General features: G+C 30.7%; 1 protein-coding gene across 1 annotated transcript; it reads left to right on the top strand.

The window, feature by feature from the left end:
• Window positions 1-4,969: 4,969 nt before the first annotated feature.
• On the top strand, window positions 4,970-6,258 carry LOC132755520 (galactoside alpha-(1,2)-fucosyltransferase 1-like; the record flags this gene model as incomplete). Its single annotated transcript, XM_060746398.1, has 1 exon — window positions 4,970-6,258. A coding segment is annotated over one exon (886 nt), but the record flags the coding sequence as incomplete, so codon positions are not given.
• Between the last annotated feature and the right edge of the window lie 7,216 nt (window positions 6,259-13,474).

Genomic DNA, 13,474 nt, shown 5'->3' on the forward strand with positions numbered 1-13,474 from the left:
CTGTATATTTTGGGTTTGAAGCGTAAATTTATCTATATATGTTGAACAAAATTTAGACGCCAATAGAATCACCGAATAGTTTAAAACAAGTCATGTGACTTGAACAAATCCTTGAAGTTACAATAACAGATATTGTGGATATTGAATCACTGAAACAAGTGTTAGTCATTCATTTGACATGTTCTTTAACGTTTCCAGAGTTCACCGTGACAACAATTGTGAAATCCTAGCGCTCTAACCTGACCCACGCGGGTCAAGTTAGGAAACCACCATTCTATTCATTATGTGGACCAAAAAAATGTTTTGTTCCTTTGACAGTCTAATATATTCATTTTGAGGGCATTTACAGAATTATGAATGAAAAATTCAAAATTAAGAAATGAAAATTATGCCTCTTCATTCACAGTACATAATGTCTTGTCGTCAGCTCAGTAATATAGCCGTTAATGCAAGGTTGTCAAAATAATAATGTTTTATTTCAAATTCTCTCTATACCATAATAATGATAAACAGGCACCCTCTAAATATAGAAAACAATCTGGAAGAAGAGTGATCCCTCGGAAGCATAAATCACAACAAAATCACATAAAAGGTGAATACTCGGTTTGATTAAGTCTGTACATGATGGATAATTAAAAATTGCAACATCCCACAAGCACCCCCCCCAGCACCGTACTCAATATTCAACACTTAAAGGTGTTGGAATCAATGACTTGTTGGTCTTGAGATTTGACTGTATGTTTTGATGAACAAATATCTTTATACATTTATGATGGATTTGCCACGCCCTTTATGGACATTGTTTCTTTGTTACACCCTACATTTACATACGTTATCTTCTTGTATGCAGTTACTTTTATAGCCATGTTTTCATCATTAAACGTATGCAATACAACGATAATTGATACTCAATGCTTCACAACAGTCCGTTACAAACATTCACTAGTTAAATGTGAACTGTAATTACTGACATTGCTCTTGGTGATCAGTAAACAGAAATAAACAGAACTTCCGAATGAAAATCTGCAATATACATACATGTATATACTAACACGTTACCGTAATGTAGTGTTTTTAAGTGTCAATAAACAAGCCTTGTCCAGATCCCAATGTAACCGGTTGTACAAGGATAGAGATTTCTCATTCCTGAATCAAACTCTTTTTTTTCACTTCTCTGGACAAAATAATATAGGAACCCAGTAATATGTTTCAACTTTGAATATGCGTATTAATATCATTGCCCTACCCATAATACTGTTATTTTTGTGTCATGGTATTTTAGTATCACTGTTGTAGTTAATATTTTCTATTTAAACACTTTTAATCCGTCCAGAAACGAAAATAAAGTGCTTTATATTTTTATTATGATACATGCATTTATAATTGTCTCTTTCTGATTTATGCTGCAGTCTTGTCCAATTATAGAAATTCAATTCAATTCAATTAGAAACGTTATTGCATAAAACATTTTCATATCAACATACATGTAAGTTCAATCTACGTTTTACAATTTTGTAAAATTTTGTTGTTTCTATAATCTTTTGGTCGATTCTAACAAAATATGCAACATAAAACGTTTCTGTCATGAATAATGTATGTAAAAGAATAAAATGTTCCGGAACAAAATATTATGCTGCTTAAACCTATTTAACTATGTTTTGAACTCTTGATGAAAAATACAAACATTTTTTTTCAGAAGAATTATTTTCAATTTCAAATAAAAAATGTTCCTCTACATGTTTATCTAAGTATTTAAAATTCGGATAGAACCAATCATATTTCTTTCTACATTTTTTCTTTCTTCAGCCATTTCTTCGTAAGTTACCTTATTCATCTCTATAGTGATAATTCAACAATCAAATATTCCATTATTCTTCATTGTACATTCAAAGAGCTTACATCTAACCACAGCATTTTATTTTTGAAAATTTACTTTTACTGAAGCGGAATTGATAAAGTACTGTTTACTTGTTTTCCAATCCAGTGTGAATTTCTTTGTTGTGAAATGTTTGTAATTTTGTTTTATGTACAATTTAATGGATAAATAAACTAAATAACATTTTTGTAGCAGATATATACATGTAGCTTTATACACTTTAGCAAACAAGCATACAAAAATGCATATCATGCGATTAGGGTTGTATCAAAGTTGTGAATGCAAGCGTTTATAGCCGTGTTGCAATGAACAATCATGCTTTTATAAGAATTTTTATTTACGGTAGTAATATTGTTTTATATTTATAAAGATATAGAGGATATTTGTTTGTTTGTGTGTAAGATGAAATTTTATTTCATCGAGTGGGCTTTAAAAACAGTATTCTCACGAGTGGCGTAGCCACGAGTGAGAATACTGTTTTTAAAGTTCACGAGATGAAATAAAATTAAATCTTACACAACAAACAAACAAATTTTCTTTTTATTTTATGCTAAAAAACAAGTTTAAACGAAATTTTCATGACATAAACGTAAATATTAAAATCTGTTTTCCCCATTGAGAGCCCCATTTAGTCGGAATTTCTCATTAAAAACAAGAAGTCTTGAGCTGTAAAAATAAGTCCGACAATCAACGTTAAATGACAGTGATATTATTTATTTTGTTAAAAAATATGAATGATCGCTTGTTTTAATAATAAAAACAAACAATTCTTGTAGGAGAAAAATTCCAACCATCCATCAGTATTTCTGTTACTTACTGCGTATTTATATTAGACCTGGCTTTGTTTAAATGTAAGCGGCAGCCATTTTTTTAAAGTTGTGTATTTCACGGGAGGAAAAATAATTGTGTTTGATTTCAGAGGATATCATTTGGATTTGTTAGTCATACACCTTTTTAAAAGAAAGAAAACATATTTGAGGATTGAAACAGACAAAAAATAAGTGTTGACAGATGTGAAAACATTCAAAAAAGGAGCTTGGAAAATGGAAAACTTGGAAGCTTGCTCGGAACGCTGGGTGGTTTAATTGTTCTACGAGGTGATAGCTGTCATTGCTTTTTCAATTTTTTCATAAAGCGTACGGCAGTTTATTGCTCGTAGGATACTTTAATGTGCCAAATGTCATCAAGAGAGCAGTTTGCATGTGGTAAGGAATGTTGTCAGACTGTAAAAAGGAAACAAAAAATTTAGAGATGAAATTTGGTGATTGGAATTTGAATGAATAGAAGTAAGTTTTCTTCTTTTTATTACTTTTGACATTTAAGTTGATTATCAATTTCAGCTTTGCGTTTTCTTTAAACAGCCTGTTATTGTCAGAATTGTCAGTAAAAATAAAATTGAGGTACCACATGGGGAAAATCTTAAAAAAGTAGTTTCGTCATTGAAAAAAGTGAAATTATATTTTGATAATTTTCACTGTGAAATTATCAAATATAATTTTCACGGATAAATCAGTAATCCACTGAAAAGCATAAAATAAAGATATATGTACAAGAATATAGTCGTCAAGCTAACGTTATTAATTAAACATGTGAGACATGCTACTTTTTTTCTTAATTTATTGTAAAATGTAACAGTTTTTTTTAAAGTTTTTTTTTATTTATATGCTATGATATGGTAGGCTAATTGAATAAATACACTTGCTGTATATGTCTTACTGGTGTGTAATGATTGATAAAATGCTGATGCTGTTGTTGTTGTTGTTGTTGTTAGTGTTGTTGTTGAATATTTTAGCGTCTTAAAAGTGAACGTGAAAGTAGTGTTATTATTTATTTTGAAATTGTGAAATCATTTGACATAAAATGTCTGAACATTGAGCAGTTGTTTTGTAATGTGCCATTATGGATGATATAATTAATGTACCTGTTTGAATTATCATATATCATTTTAATGCTGCTGAGTACATATCTATAATTCATGGATGTTTATTTACATTATTTTTGAAGTTCTGTTTTATTAAAAAAAGCACACAAATAAAGGTTACGCTAAAAAACTATAAGTTGTTATTTTTCTATAAAGTTGTATCAACATATTCCTTATTTGCTGTATGTACGGTATCCTCGCGTTGTTAGCAGATATTCTTTGGCTATAAGACAAGGGACAGGACGTGAAGTGGTTGGAAACTTGGTTTAAGCCAGCCTGACAAAATGTGTAAAGTTATAACGCCCACACACATTTTATCCAGGGAAGTTGGTCTGTTTGTTATTTTGATTTTATTAATGTGCCCAATACTTAAGTTAATGTTTATGACAGAGTCGGATTTAGGTTTTATATTCCTAGTTTCTGATTTGACAAAGATGTATTCAGATAGTTTCACACGGGTTGTTGTAGCGCCGAGTGTGATGCCCTCTAGTAAAATCCATGAGAGCCAAAGACCAGCTACGTCATTACACCGTAGTTTGATAAGACGTTTTTTTCTGTCGGTCGGGTCGTATATATTGTGCTCGTGATAAATGCTTTTAACGTAGAATAATATGGACAGATATGCAATGAATTTTAACCCGTTTTTTAGTGGTGTCTTAAGCCAAAATACAATCAAAGTACTCAAAGTACTGATTGAGTGGTGCACCTTACGTCTCCACATTTAGTCACTATGTGGGTTTGTAGCCAAAACATGTCTGTCCATTGGTAGATTTTCCTACAGCGTTGATATCATAAATCTCATACACAATAAAAACGCCTACTAATAACTAAGGCTTCTCAAGAAATAGAGCATGAAATATCTTCATTGAATCAATGCATACTTATAGAATTAAATGAAAAAAAATTGTAAGAAGTCGACAATTTACAGGAAATATTAAATGATAAAGGACACAGGTCGGTTGGACTCAAAAAGTCACGAGGTCATGGTGATATTAGCTTTTTACCAATGCAATTAATTAAGAATCCTGACCGACAAAAATAACTTGTCTCAAAAGTAAGCACTTTATTATGTTCGAATTTGTCCATGTATCGATCATACAGGACCTCCTGACTCTACAGTCTTGTCTTGATATACAGCTCGTTTGTAACGTGAATGTTTCGGTGTTATAAAGCCATATAATAATTACAAAACTTTTACATTTTCATCTTAATTGGAAATATACCAGCAATGGAGTATCTCTGTCTGACCTGGAAACACCTAAATGTAAGCGTTTTATTACAATTGATGAAAGTAAAGGAAGAACGGGCAACGATTTGTTTCAAACTGCTACAATCTTGGGATTGGCATATAGACATGATTTAATACCAGTTATTTCTTCTTCATACCCCTTGAGCACGTATTTTGACTTATCTAATATTGTTGATTTGAAGAAGAGTAAATTATCAAATAATGTATTCCTTCATTCAAATAAAGTAGCAATATATAGAAACTTCAGCACAAGACTTAAGCAAGAATCTCACAACTTTACCATGGTAGGTTGTTTTCAATCTTGGAGATATTTTGATTCAGAAAGAGATATTGTTAGAAATGCAATACGCTTGAAATATGTACATTTTCACCGCGCTGAAAATTACATGAAACTTGTGAACCCTAAAGGCTATAAACAATTTGCAATTCATATTCGTCGTGGAGATTTTAGCTCCCCAGAACTCTTAAAAAGAGGATTTGCCGTAGCAGATGCAAAATTTGTTGAAAAAGCAATGAACATATTACAAAATAACACATCGTACATAGTATTTTTTGTGGTTACAAATGACAAGAAATGGTGTGAAGGGAACTTGAAAAATGTCCATATAAGTCCATTCGACAATCCTGGAGACGATCTGGCAATTATGGCCTTGAGTGATCACGTGATAATGACAGCAGGAACATTTGGAGCTTGGTTAGCAGGGGGAAAAGTTGTTTATTATAAAGAGTTTCCTCGATCAAAAAGTCATTTATCATTTCTTTTTAATATATATGATTATTATCCATCAGATTGGATAGGTATAACATGAAAATACAACTAATCCTGTTTTTTGTTTAATTATAATTGATATTCATTACATGTCAGGAAAATATAAATCAATTATTTTATGATGATGAAGTGAGCTGTCCTGTTTATTGACATGGCTAATGTGATTTTTCACCAATTCAAATAATAAATGACTTTATTTACAGGTAAATATATTCATTTGTTGCTAGGCAACAATATCCATTTATTGTCAGGCAGACATATCAATTCGATGGGACGATTCATGATTACATTTTTCATCAAATTACGCGCAAAAAATCAACAACATAACTTCTTGATGTCCCGTTTTGTGTTACAAAATATATGACAACATTATACGAATGCAAGTTTTACAGTGTATTATGATAATAAGTATATGTGAAGGAATGTTTTAGAATAAATATAAATATTCAGCGTTGTTTCATCGTTTACCTGTTGTAATGTAAGCAGAAAAATAATAGATAATTTAAGATAAACTTGTCCAGGTAAGGCAACAAATTATCATAAACACATGCCAAATTTATCAAAAACTCCTGCAAAAATTATCATAAACACATGCTACAATTATCATAAATTCATTATATAGTTATCATAAAAAACATGCTACAGTTATTGTTGACTCATGTTAGAGTTATCATAAAGACTTGATAGAGTTATCATTAACTCATATAAGATTTATCATAAACACGTGCAAGTGGAATTGTGTAATGATTAAAAAAGATGTTGAAGCATACATAATCTAAGTCACTCTATAAAGGTGTATCTAAAATGTGATTGATAGATATTTAATTTCACAACATATTCCCAACAAGTAATTTACGCTCTCCGCATAATCTAATAATCTAATGATGATTATTTGAACAGTTTTTATCTTTGGCTAAACTATGTATTCACTTGAAATAAATCATTTTCAACCGAATAATGTAGCATATTAAAAAAAATCCCATACATATAGCAAGAGTTTAGAGGTATGCTATGTGATCGTTCTATACCCGGGATAACAATGACGTAGTACATTTGTATGTTCGTTCTTGCTATAAATAGTCTTATTACCTCTTATACAACAGGCCGTGATTGGCATTTTTAAAATATAAACTTTGCAGAAATTTGATATTACAGTTATTGATAATTTCTCCACTGTCACTTTATTATATATAGTAAGCATGTTTTGACTTAACATAAAGTGGTCCCACATGTTATGTTTTAAAAATTCAACACACTATAGTTGGTCACAATATGAATGTTGTGTCATTTAGAGAAAAATTGGCAGTTCTTTTTAAGAAAACACCAACTGTACTTTGTCTGTAGTAGGAAACGATGCTTCCCATACAAAGTTTATTCATTCTTTTATTAAAGACATATCCAGTGATTAATTCATAGACTTCAATAAATTTCTGTGATTAAAATATTTTACTCAAGGAGGAGTAAAGTATACATATTTTTTATCAAAATATTGCAGATGTTTTAAAGTTGATATTCAAATATTCTTTGAGTAAACAGTATGTAAAGCATGAAACATTACAGAAGGCAATCTTGCAAAAATTATGAAAAAGAAAGTTGTCATCCTAGTGCACTGTACATTCGAAGTTAAAAGTCGATATAACATTTACAGCAAAAGATTAAAATGTAAACAAAAGCACATATTAAATAGCATTTGATCAACTAGTATATGCAGAATTTTGGCACAAATGAAAATGTGAAGATAACAAATTTTATTATTTATAATTAAATCAATGATTGGTATTTTAAAATGTGTATTGGTTATAGATTAAAACAAATGGTACAATGGTAATAAAACGATGGCACGATGATGAAAAGGTCAATGGTACGATGGTAAAAGAGCGATGGCACGAAAATGAAAAAAGCAATGATACGATGATGAAAAAGCGACGGTACGATGGTGCAATAGCGATGATACAATGGCGAAAAGGCGATGATGACTCGATGGTAAAAACGCAACTAGGCCTTTTAAATGATAAAAACTGAGAATTTTAAGATTCTATTTTTCTATGATTTGCACCAAAACTGATATCCTTATTGCAAATCATTCACTTTTCTTGTTGTACCTATCAGCCCATCAACAATAATAACAAAACAGCAACATGTTTATGCAAAGGAATGAACAATAATTCAAACATATAACATGTACAGTATGATCAAAGCCGAAAGAAAACTCCTCAACATATGTCATTTTCATTTCATTGTATCTATTTTTTTTCCGGAAAATACTTATTTGTCATGTTTTACTCAATGCCTTTTAAAATCACCTATTGTCTGTTATCCAAAAATTACGTATTTGTCATACTTCACTCATTGCCTTTCAACATCACCCATTGTCTGTTATCCGTTATAAAAGATTTAAGTATACGAAAAGAGCTAAGAATATTTTTAAGGCCAATTCTAGAAAGAAAACACGTTTAAACATATATTTTTATCGAGGATTATAGAATATTCCCATAAACATAACCCTCACAAAAAGAGGTTGTAAATACTTTTAAAAAAACAAATGTTTCTTTACAAAACCCCCAAAACGAAAGCAATGCAAAAATAATTAGATGTCGATTTTTATTGAAAAAAAACCACCTCAATTTAACTTTCTTTGTTTTAATATATAATGTTTTTACTTTTAATTTTGGACTTCATTTTTAAAAATCTGTTTCCTATGTGGTACCTTAATAATAAGACTTGTTTAGAGCAGAGTTAAGCCGAACCTAATAAATAACTTAGATTTTAAACGTAATTAATACAAATAAAAGACGAGAATAAAGATCAACAAGGCAAAGGCACGGTGCACAGGACGCAGCCCCAGACAAACCCAGGATTGGACATAATCAGGAGAGGGACTCTTTTATTCTAAATTGGAAATATAGACAGAACATGAATGTGGGCAACAAACAATGAACGTCGACAATTCCTTTGGATGAAAATGTAACAGAATTGGTTGTATGTGCGGGTAGACTTTTTTCGGCCGCTACATAGCATAAACAATACGTTTGGGAACATAAAAGATGAAAATTAAAATAGTTCAATTCATTTTATTTGTCGATCACCAAAATATCTTCTCTAATGTTTATATCATATATAACAGTCTGATAATTACACTTCCTCCCACATCCAAAACCGCTCTTAGTTATATTTGGGCATATGCTAAATAGATTTAACATTATCAAATGCAAATGTAATCCCTCCTAATCAAATACAAGTTATTATTTCCTGGCGTGACACACACTTTTAAAAAATGGCGATCGTGTTTATGGCTCAGGATTGACAAATATATACTCCGCCCTTTTTCGTAGACTGAGGTCGGCTTGTGTATTTTTTTCATTTCCTAGAATTGTTTGTTTTGATTATTAAAGCAAACGATCATATTTTATCCATCTCTATTCCGGTTCCTTGGTCATTACTCATCTTAATGATAAATTAGAAATAAAGAATCAAATCCGACACTTTTGTACACATATATTTTAAAATTTTGCGCTGCAAATTTATCAATTTACAGTATATCATATTAGTGTTGCTATAAACTTATATTTACTGACATTATGTTATTAACACAACCAACTGCAGGGGTTTGTTTTGTAAAATGTATTGGGTAAAAGGTGTAGTCCTAATTCTTGTCTTTTCAGAATTCAAAACCATCAATACATATCTTAAGTTGATTCACGTACTGAAGTGTGTCTTTTGCATCATATAATCTATAGAAACTAAAACACAATACATGTGTTTTTGTTTTTTGTCTTTTAAATATAAATGACTTTGTAATTTTCAAAAATGAACCAGAGATATAGTATGTTGTTGCAAAATATGAACAGGAATATAATTTTAGGACTTGACTGGTTAAAACAGAATTACGTTAGATTATATGTTGATTTAGGCCGCTTGTGAGTTAATAATACTTCGGCTATTTATTAATGTCAACAGTATACATAAAATTATGAAATTCAAATGAGACTCGTTTGCTTAGGTTGCAAAAGTTGAGAGTATTAACTAGATCAAGGAGACTCTTCGCACAACTGCATCTCTTAACAATGAACAACCTTTTTGAACGTGAATCTCATACTCCATCAAAAATTAAGATATTGTTAGAAACTTAAAAACATAAACATAACCGTTTCGGCATGACGTCATTTGCGTTTTAGAAACATAGTATTAAGACACGCTAATATTCAATCTTACTAAAGCTCAGATCTTCTTATTAATTTCATGTAGATCTGATATCCATCTTATTTGATTCGCCGTCATCTGATTTGGAATTCCCGACTTTGCTAATTTTAGTCATCCAATTAAATCGTCCGTTACAAGTAGGCATTTGAAAAGTCATTTCTGTTGTTGAAAATATCATAGCACACAAACTTTGAATGAACTGTCACAAGTGTATTGGTGATTGTTTCAGTCACTTTATATTTTCTTTGAACTAGGTAAAACATTAAAGTCGTTCCAGTTTAAACTTACTTACAACCAAAAGTACCTAAACATTTTAAAGATACATCAGTCCTCAAGACATTTCAACCCTCAAAATCAGCTAGACACTTCAACCTACATCCAATATTTTTAATAAATAATTCAACAACAAACCAATATTATATATGTTTATTTTAAATACTTAAAGTAACCTTTGTTTAATATTCAGGATGTTGATTGATCATTGGTTAATTCAACAGTTATTTCATTATTCTTACAGATATCTCATTATTGATTCTAATAGTTAATAGGATTAAAGGAGAATTTTTGCGTGAATGAATGAATGAATGAATTAATTAATTAATTAATGAGAGAATGAATGAATAAGAAAATGAATGAATGAATTAATTAATTAATGCATGAATGAATGAATCACATAATAAGTTATGTTTCTATTATAGCATTAAAGTTCTTTAAATTAACAGTGTTGTATCTAATACAAAAATCATCCATTATGTCAAAACAAAGAATACAAAAATAAAAAGCACACTTTATGAACAATAAGTACAAATTTAAAGCGCTAATTTGTCACTAAAGTGGGTTTATACTTAGAATATATATTACTTTATTCCATTCATCTTCAAACAATAGCTATAGTGCAACTATGATTACTCCTAAAATATAAACTTAGAAATCAAAATTATTCACCATAAATCTGTTACTTTATTAGGAATATAAATAAATTTAACTATAACATCATTAAACAATCATGTCAACTAATTAATAGCTTTGTATTTATGTCTGTATATAAATGTATTTACTATATATTTAGAAACAAAAATCTTTGTGATATTGGCCTTTTAAAATATAGGGGTGAAGTATCTCAATCAAATTTCTTAAAATGAGGGATGAATTGTCTGATTAGTGAAGTATCTGTAAATCGGTCCAGCGTAATATCTTGGAATCATGACTATTATCTTCTCAATATTGGGTTTCCAGAGTTTAAAGATAGAAAAAGAATCGCTTTCAAATCATAAAAGGTCGCCGATTATGGGCTGATTGAAAGCCCCAAGAAATGACTTCGTATTTGGTCATGGTCAGATCTTAAAGAATAGCTTATTTAATGCTGATTTTAATCAGATTGCACTAAATCTTAGCGATATACAATAGGCGTCAATGAAAATCTTTTTCAAATGGTCTTTATTTTTAGTATGTGTGTCAAAGGCTCGCATAATATAATTTTATTCAACTCGTTCAAATAATTCAATATTGAACTTGAACTCATTCAATATCCTCTATTCATCACAAAAACAAACAGTATTTTTCAAAGTTAAAAGAACATAAATTAAATCTGAACCTGAAAAGGTTCAGCTTTATTCAGCTTTAACAAAATACCTTGGTTAAACCAGGACTCCGAAATGTAAAATATAATAAGTCACTTCCGGTACAAAGTGTGAAAAGATGGCACTGAAAAACCTGTTTACTTCTTATCTTATAACTTGAGAGAATTGCAAAGAAAGTACAATACACTACTACAGAATATTTATAGACATCAAGCCTTTAAAGTATTTTCTAGAATCACCAATGTAAAACAAATCAATTCTGCTTTGAGTCTTATATATTTCTGCCTTTAATTGAGAATTCCTAAAGAAAGTCCAACACGGCAAAAGTATATATGTTGCACTCTCGGTTTGACTGAGCCAGTTTATGGACGTTTTATAATCCACAACAGCAGGTGTCAAGTGCTGTGTGGCAGCTGTAAAAAGTTGGCCCGTACTTCACTTCAGTGTTGTTATATTATTCTGGTCCTTCGAAATCAATGATGCCAGCACTATTAAGTGTTGAAAAGTGAATACCGCTCAGGCCGGTGCTAGGGGCGTAAGGGATGTTGTACGTATTCATTATCCCTCATGTACAGACTCAATCAAACCGAGTCTGCAATTCTCTTGTAATTTGTTGTGATTAATGCTTCCGAGAGATCACTTTGTTTCCAGATTTGTGTACTTCACACCAGCAGGTGTCAAGTGCTGTGTGGCAGCTATAAAAAGTTGCCCCGTACTTCCTTTCAGTGTTGTTATATTTTTTTTGGTCCTTCGGGATCCAGCACTAAGTGTTGAGAATTGAGTACCGCTCAATCCGGTGCTCGGGGGCGTGAGGGATGTTACACGTATTCATTATCCCTCATGTACAGACTCAATCAAACCGAGTCTGCAATTCTCTTTAATTTTGTTGTGATTAATGCTTCCCAGGGATCACTTTGTTTCTAGATTTTTAGTGCTAATTGCAAGTAACCGTCCACGCCCATTATCTACGGCCTTAGCATGTCTATGAAAAGTGGATATGGTCCCCAAGTGAATAAATGCTGGTGTCCTTAACGAGAAAAAATGAGCAAATCTAAATGAAATAGAATTTTGAAAAAGAATCAGTGGATATGAAGCTTGCATATCACAGATAAGCTGACAATATTACAAAAGCAGGTACAGCAGATTTTATAGCAGATTTTTCTTCTTCACTGCCAAATTCTGTAATGATGCGTTTATAGCAATTCGGGTTATTTTTTAAACTTAAGTGTCCATGGAACAAATAAGTCTTAAAAGAAAACAATATACTCAGATGTATTATCAAATACAACCATACATGTCAGAAATTAGTATCTCAAACATTCTAAATAGACTCCAGCAACTTTTTTCGATAAAAAAGACATGCAATATCGTAACAGCCTGTAAATGGTATTGTTCTTCAAAAACCGTTAACAAAAAAGTCATAAAAGCGCGACTTGTTACTGTTTTTAACAGAATAAAATGTGCATGGCTCTAGGGTATTTTAAACACAAAGGTTGAGATTTAGGTGCTACTATTTAGAAAACTTTCAGTCAGCTGCAGTAATCACTTGTGTACATAAAATATTTCATATCTCAATTTCAATCGATTGCTACTGTCTTTGAATGGTCTGTATACTTTATTGTTTTAATATTGTAATATAATATTTAGTTAAATCTGGATTACATACCTAAAATTCAATTACAAAAGAGCACACAGTTATTGTTCGTTCGATTAAAGAAAATAATATGTCATTGAAAGTTATGCAACGTTATGATTTTTATTGTGATTTTATTATTATTTATGAAAAAACACACATTGCATTGCTGCTTATTATAATTATCGACAAAGTATGTATGTAAAGAGGTTGTCCTGTAATGTTTAAAGATAACTGGTCAAATCA

The sequence above is a fragment of the Ruditapes philippinarum genome, unplaced genomic scaffold (assembly GCF_026571515.1).
Source record: "Ruditapes philippinarum isolate M1 unplaced genomic scaffold, ASM2657151v2 ctg13568_1_1_1_1, whole genome shotgun sequence".
In the NCBI taxonomy this organism is placed as follows: Eukaryota; Metazoa; Mollusca; class Bivalvia; order Venerida; family Veneridae; genus Ruditapes; species Ruditapes philippinarum.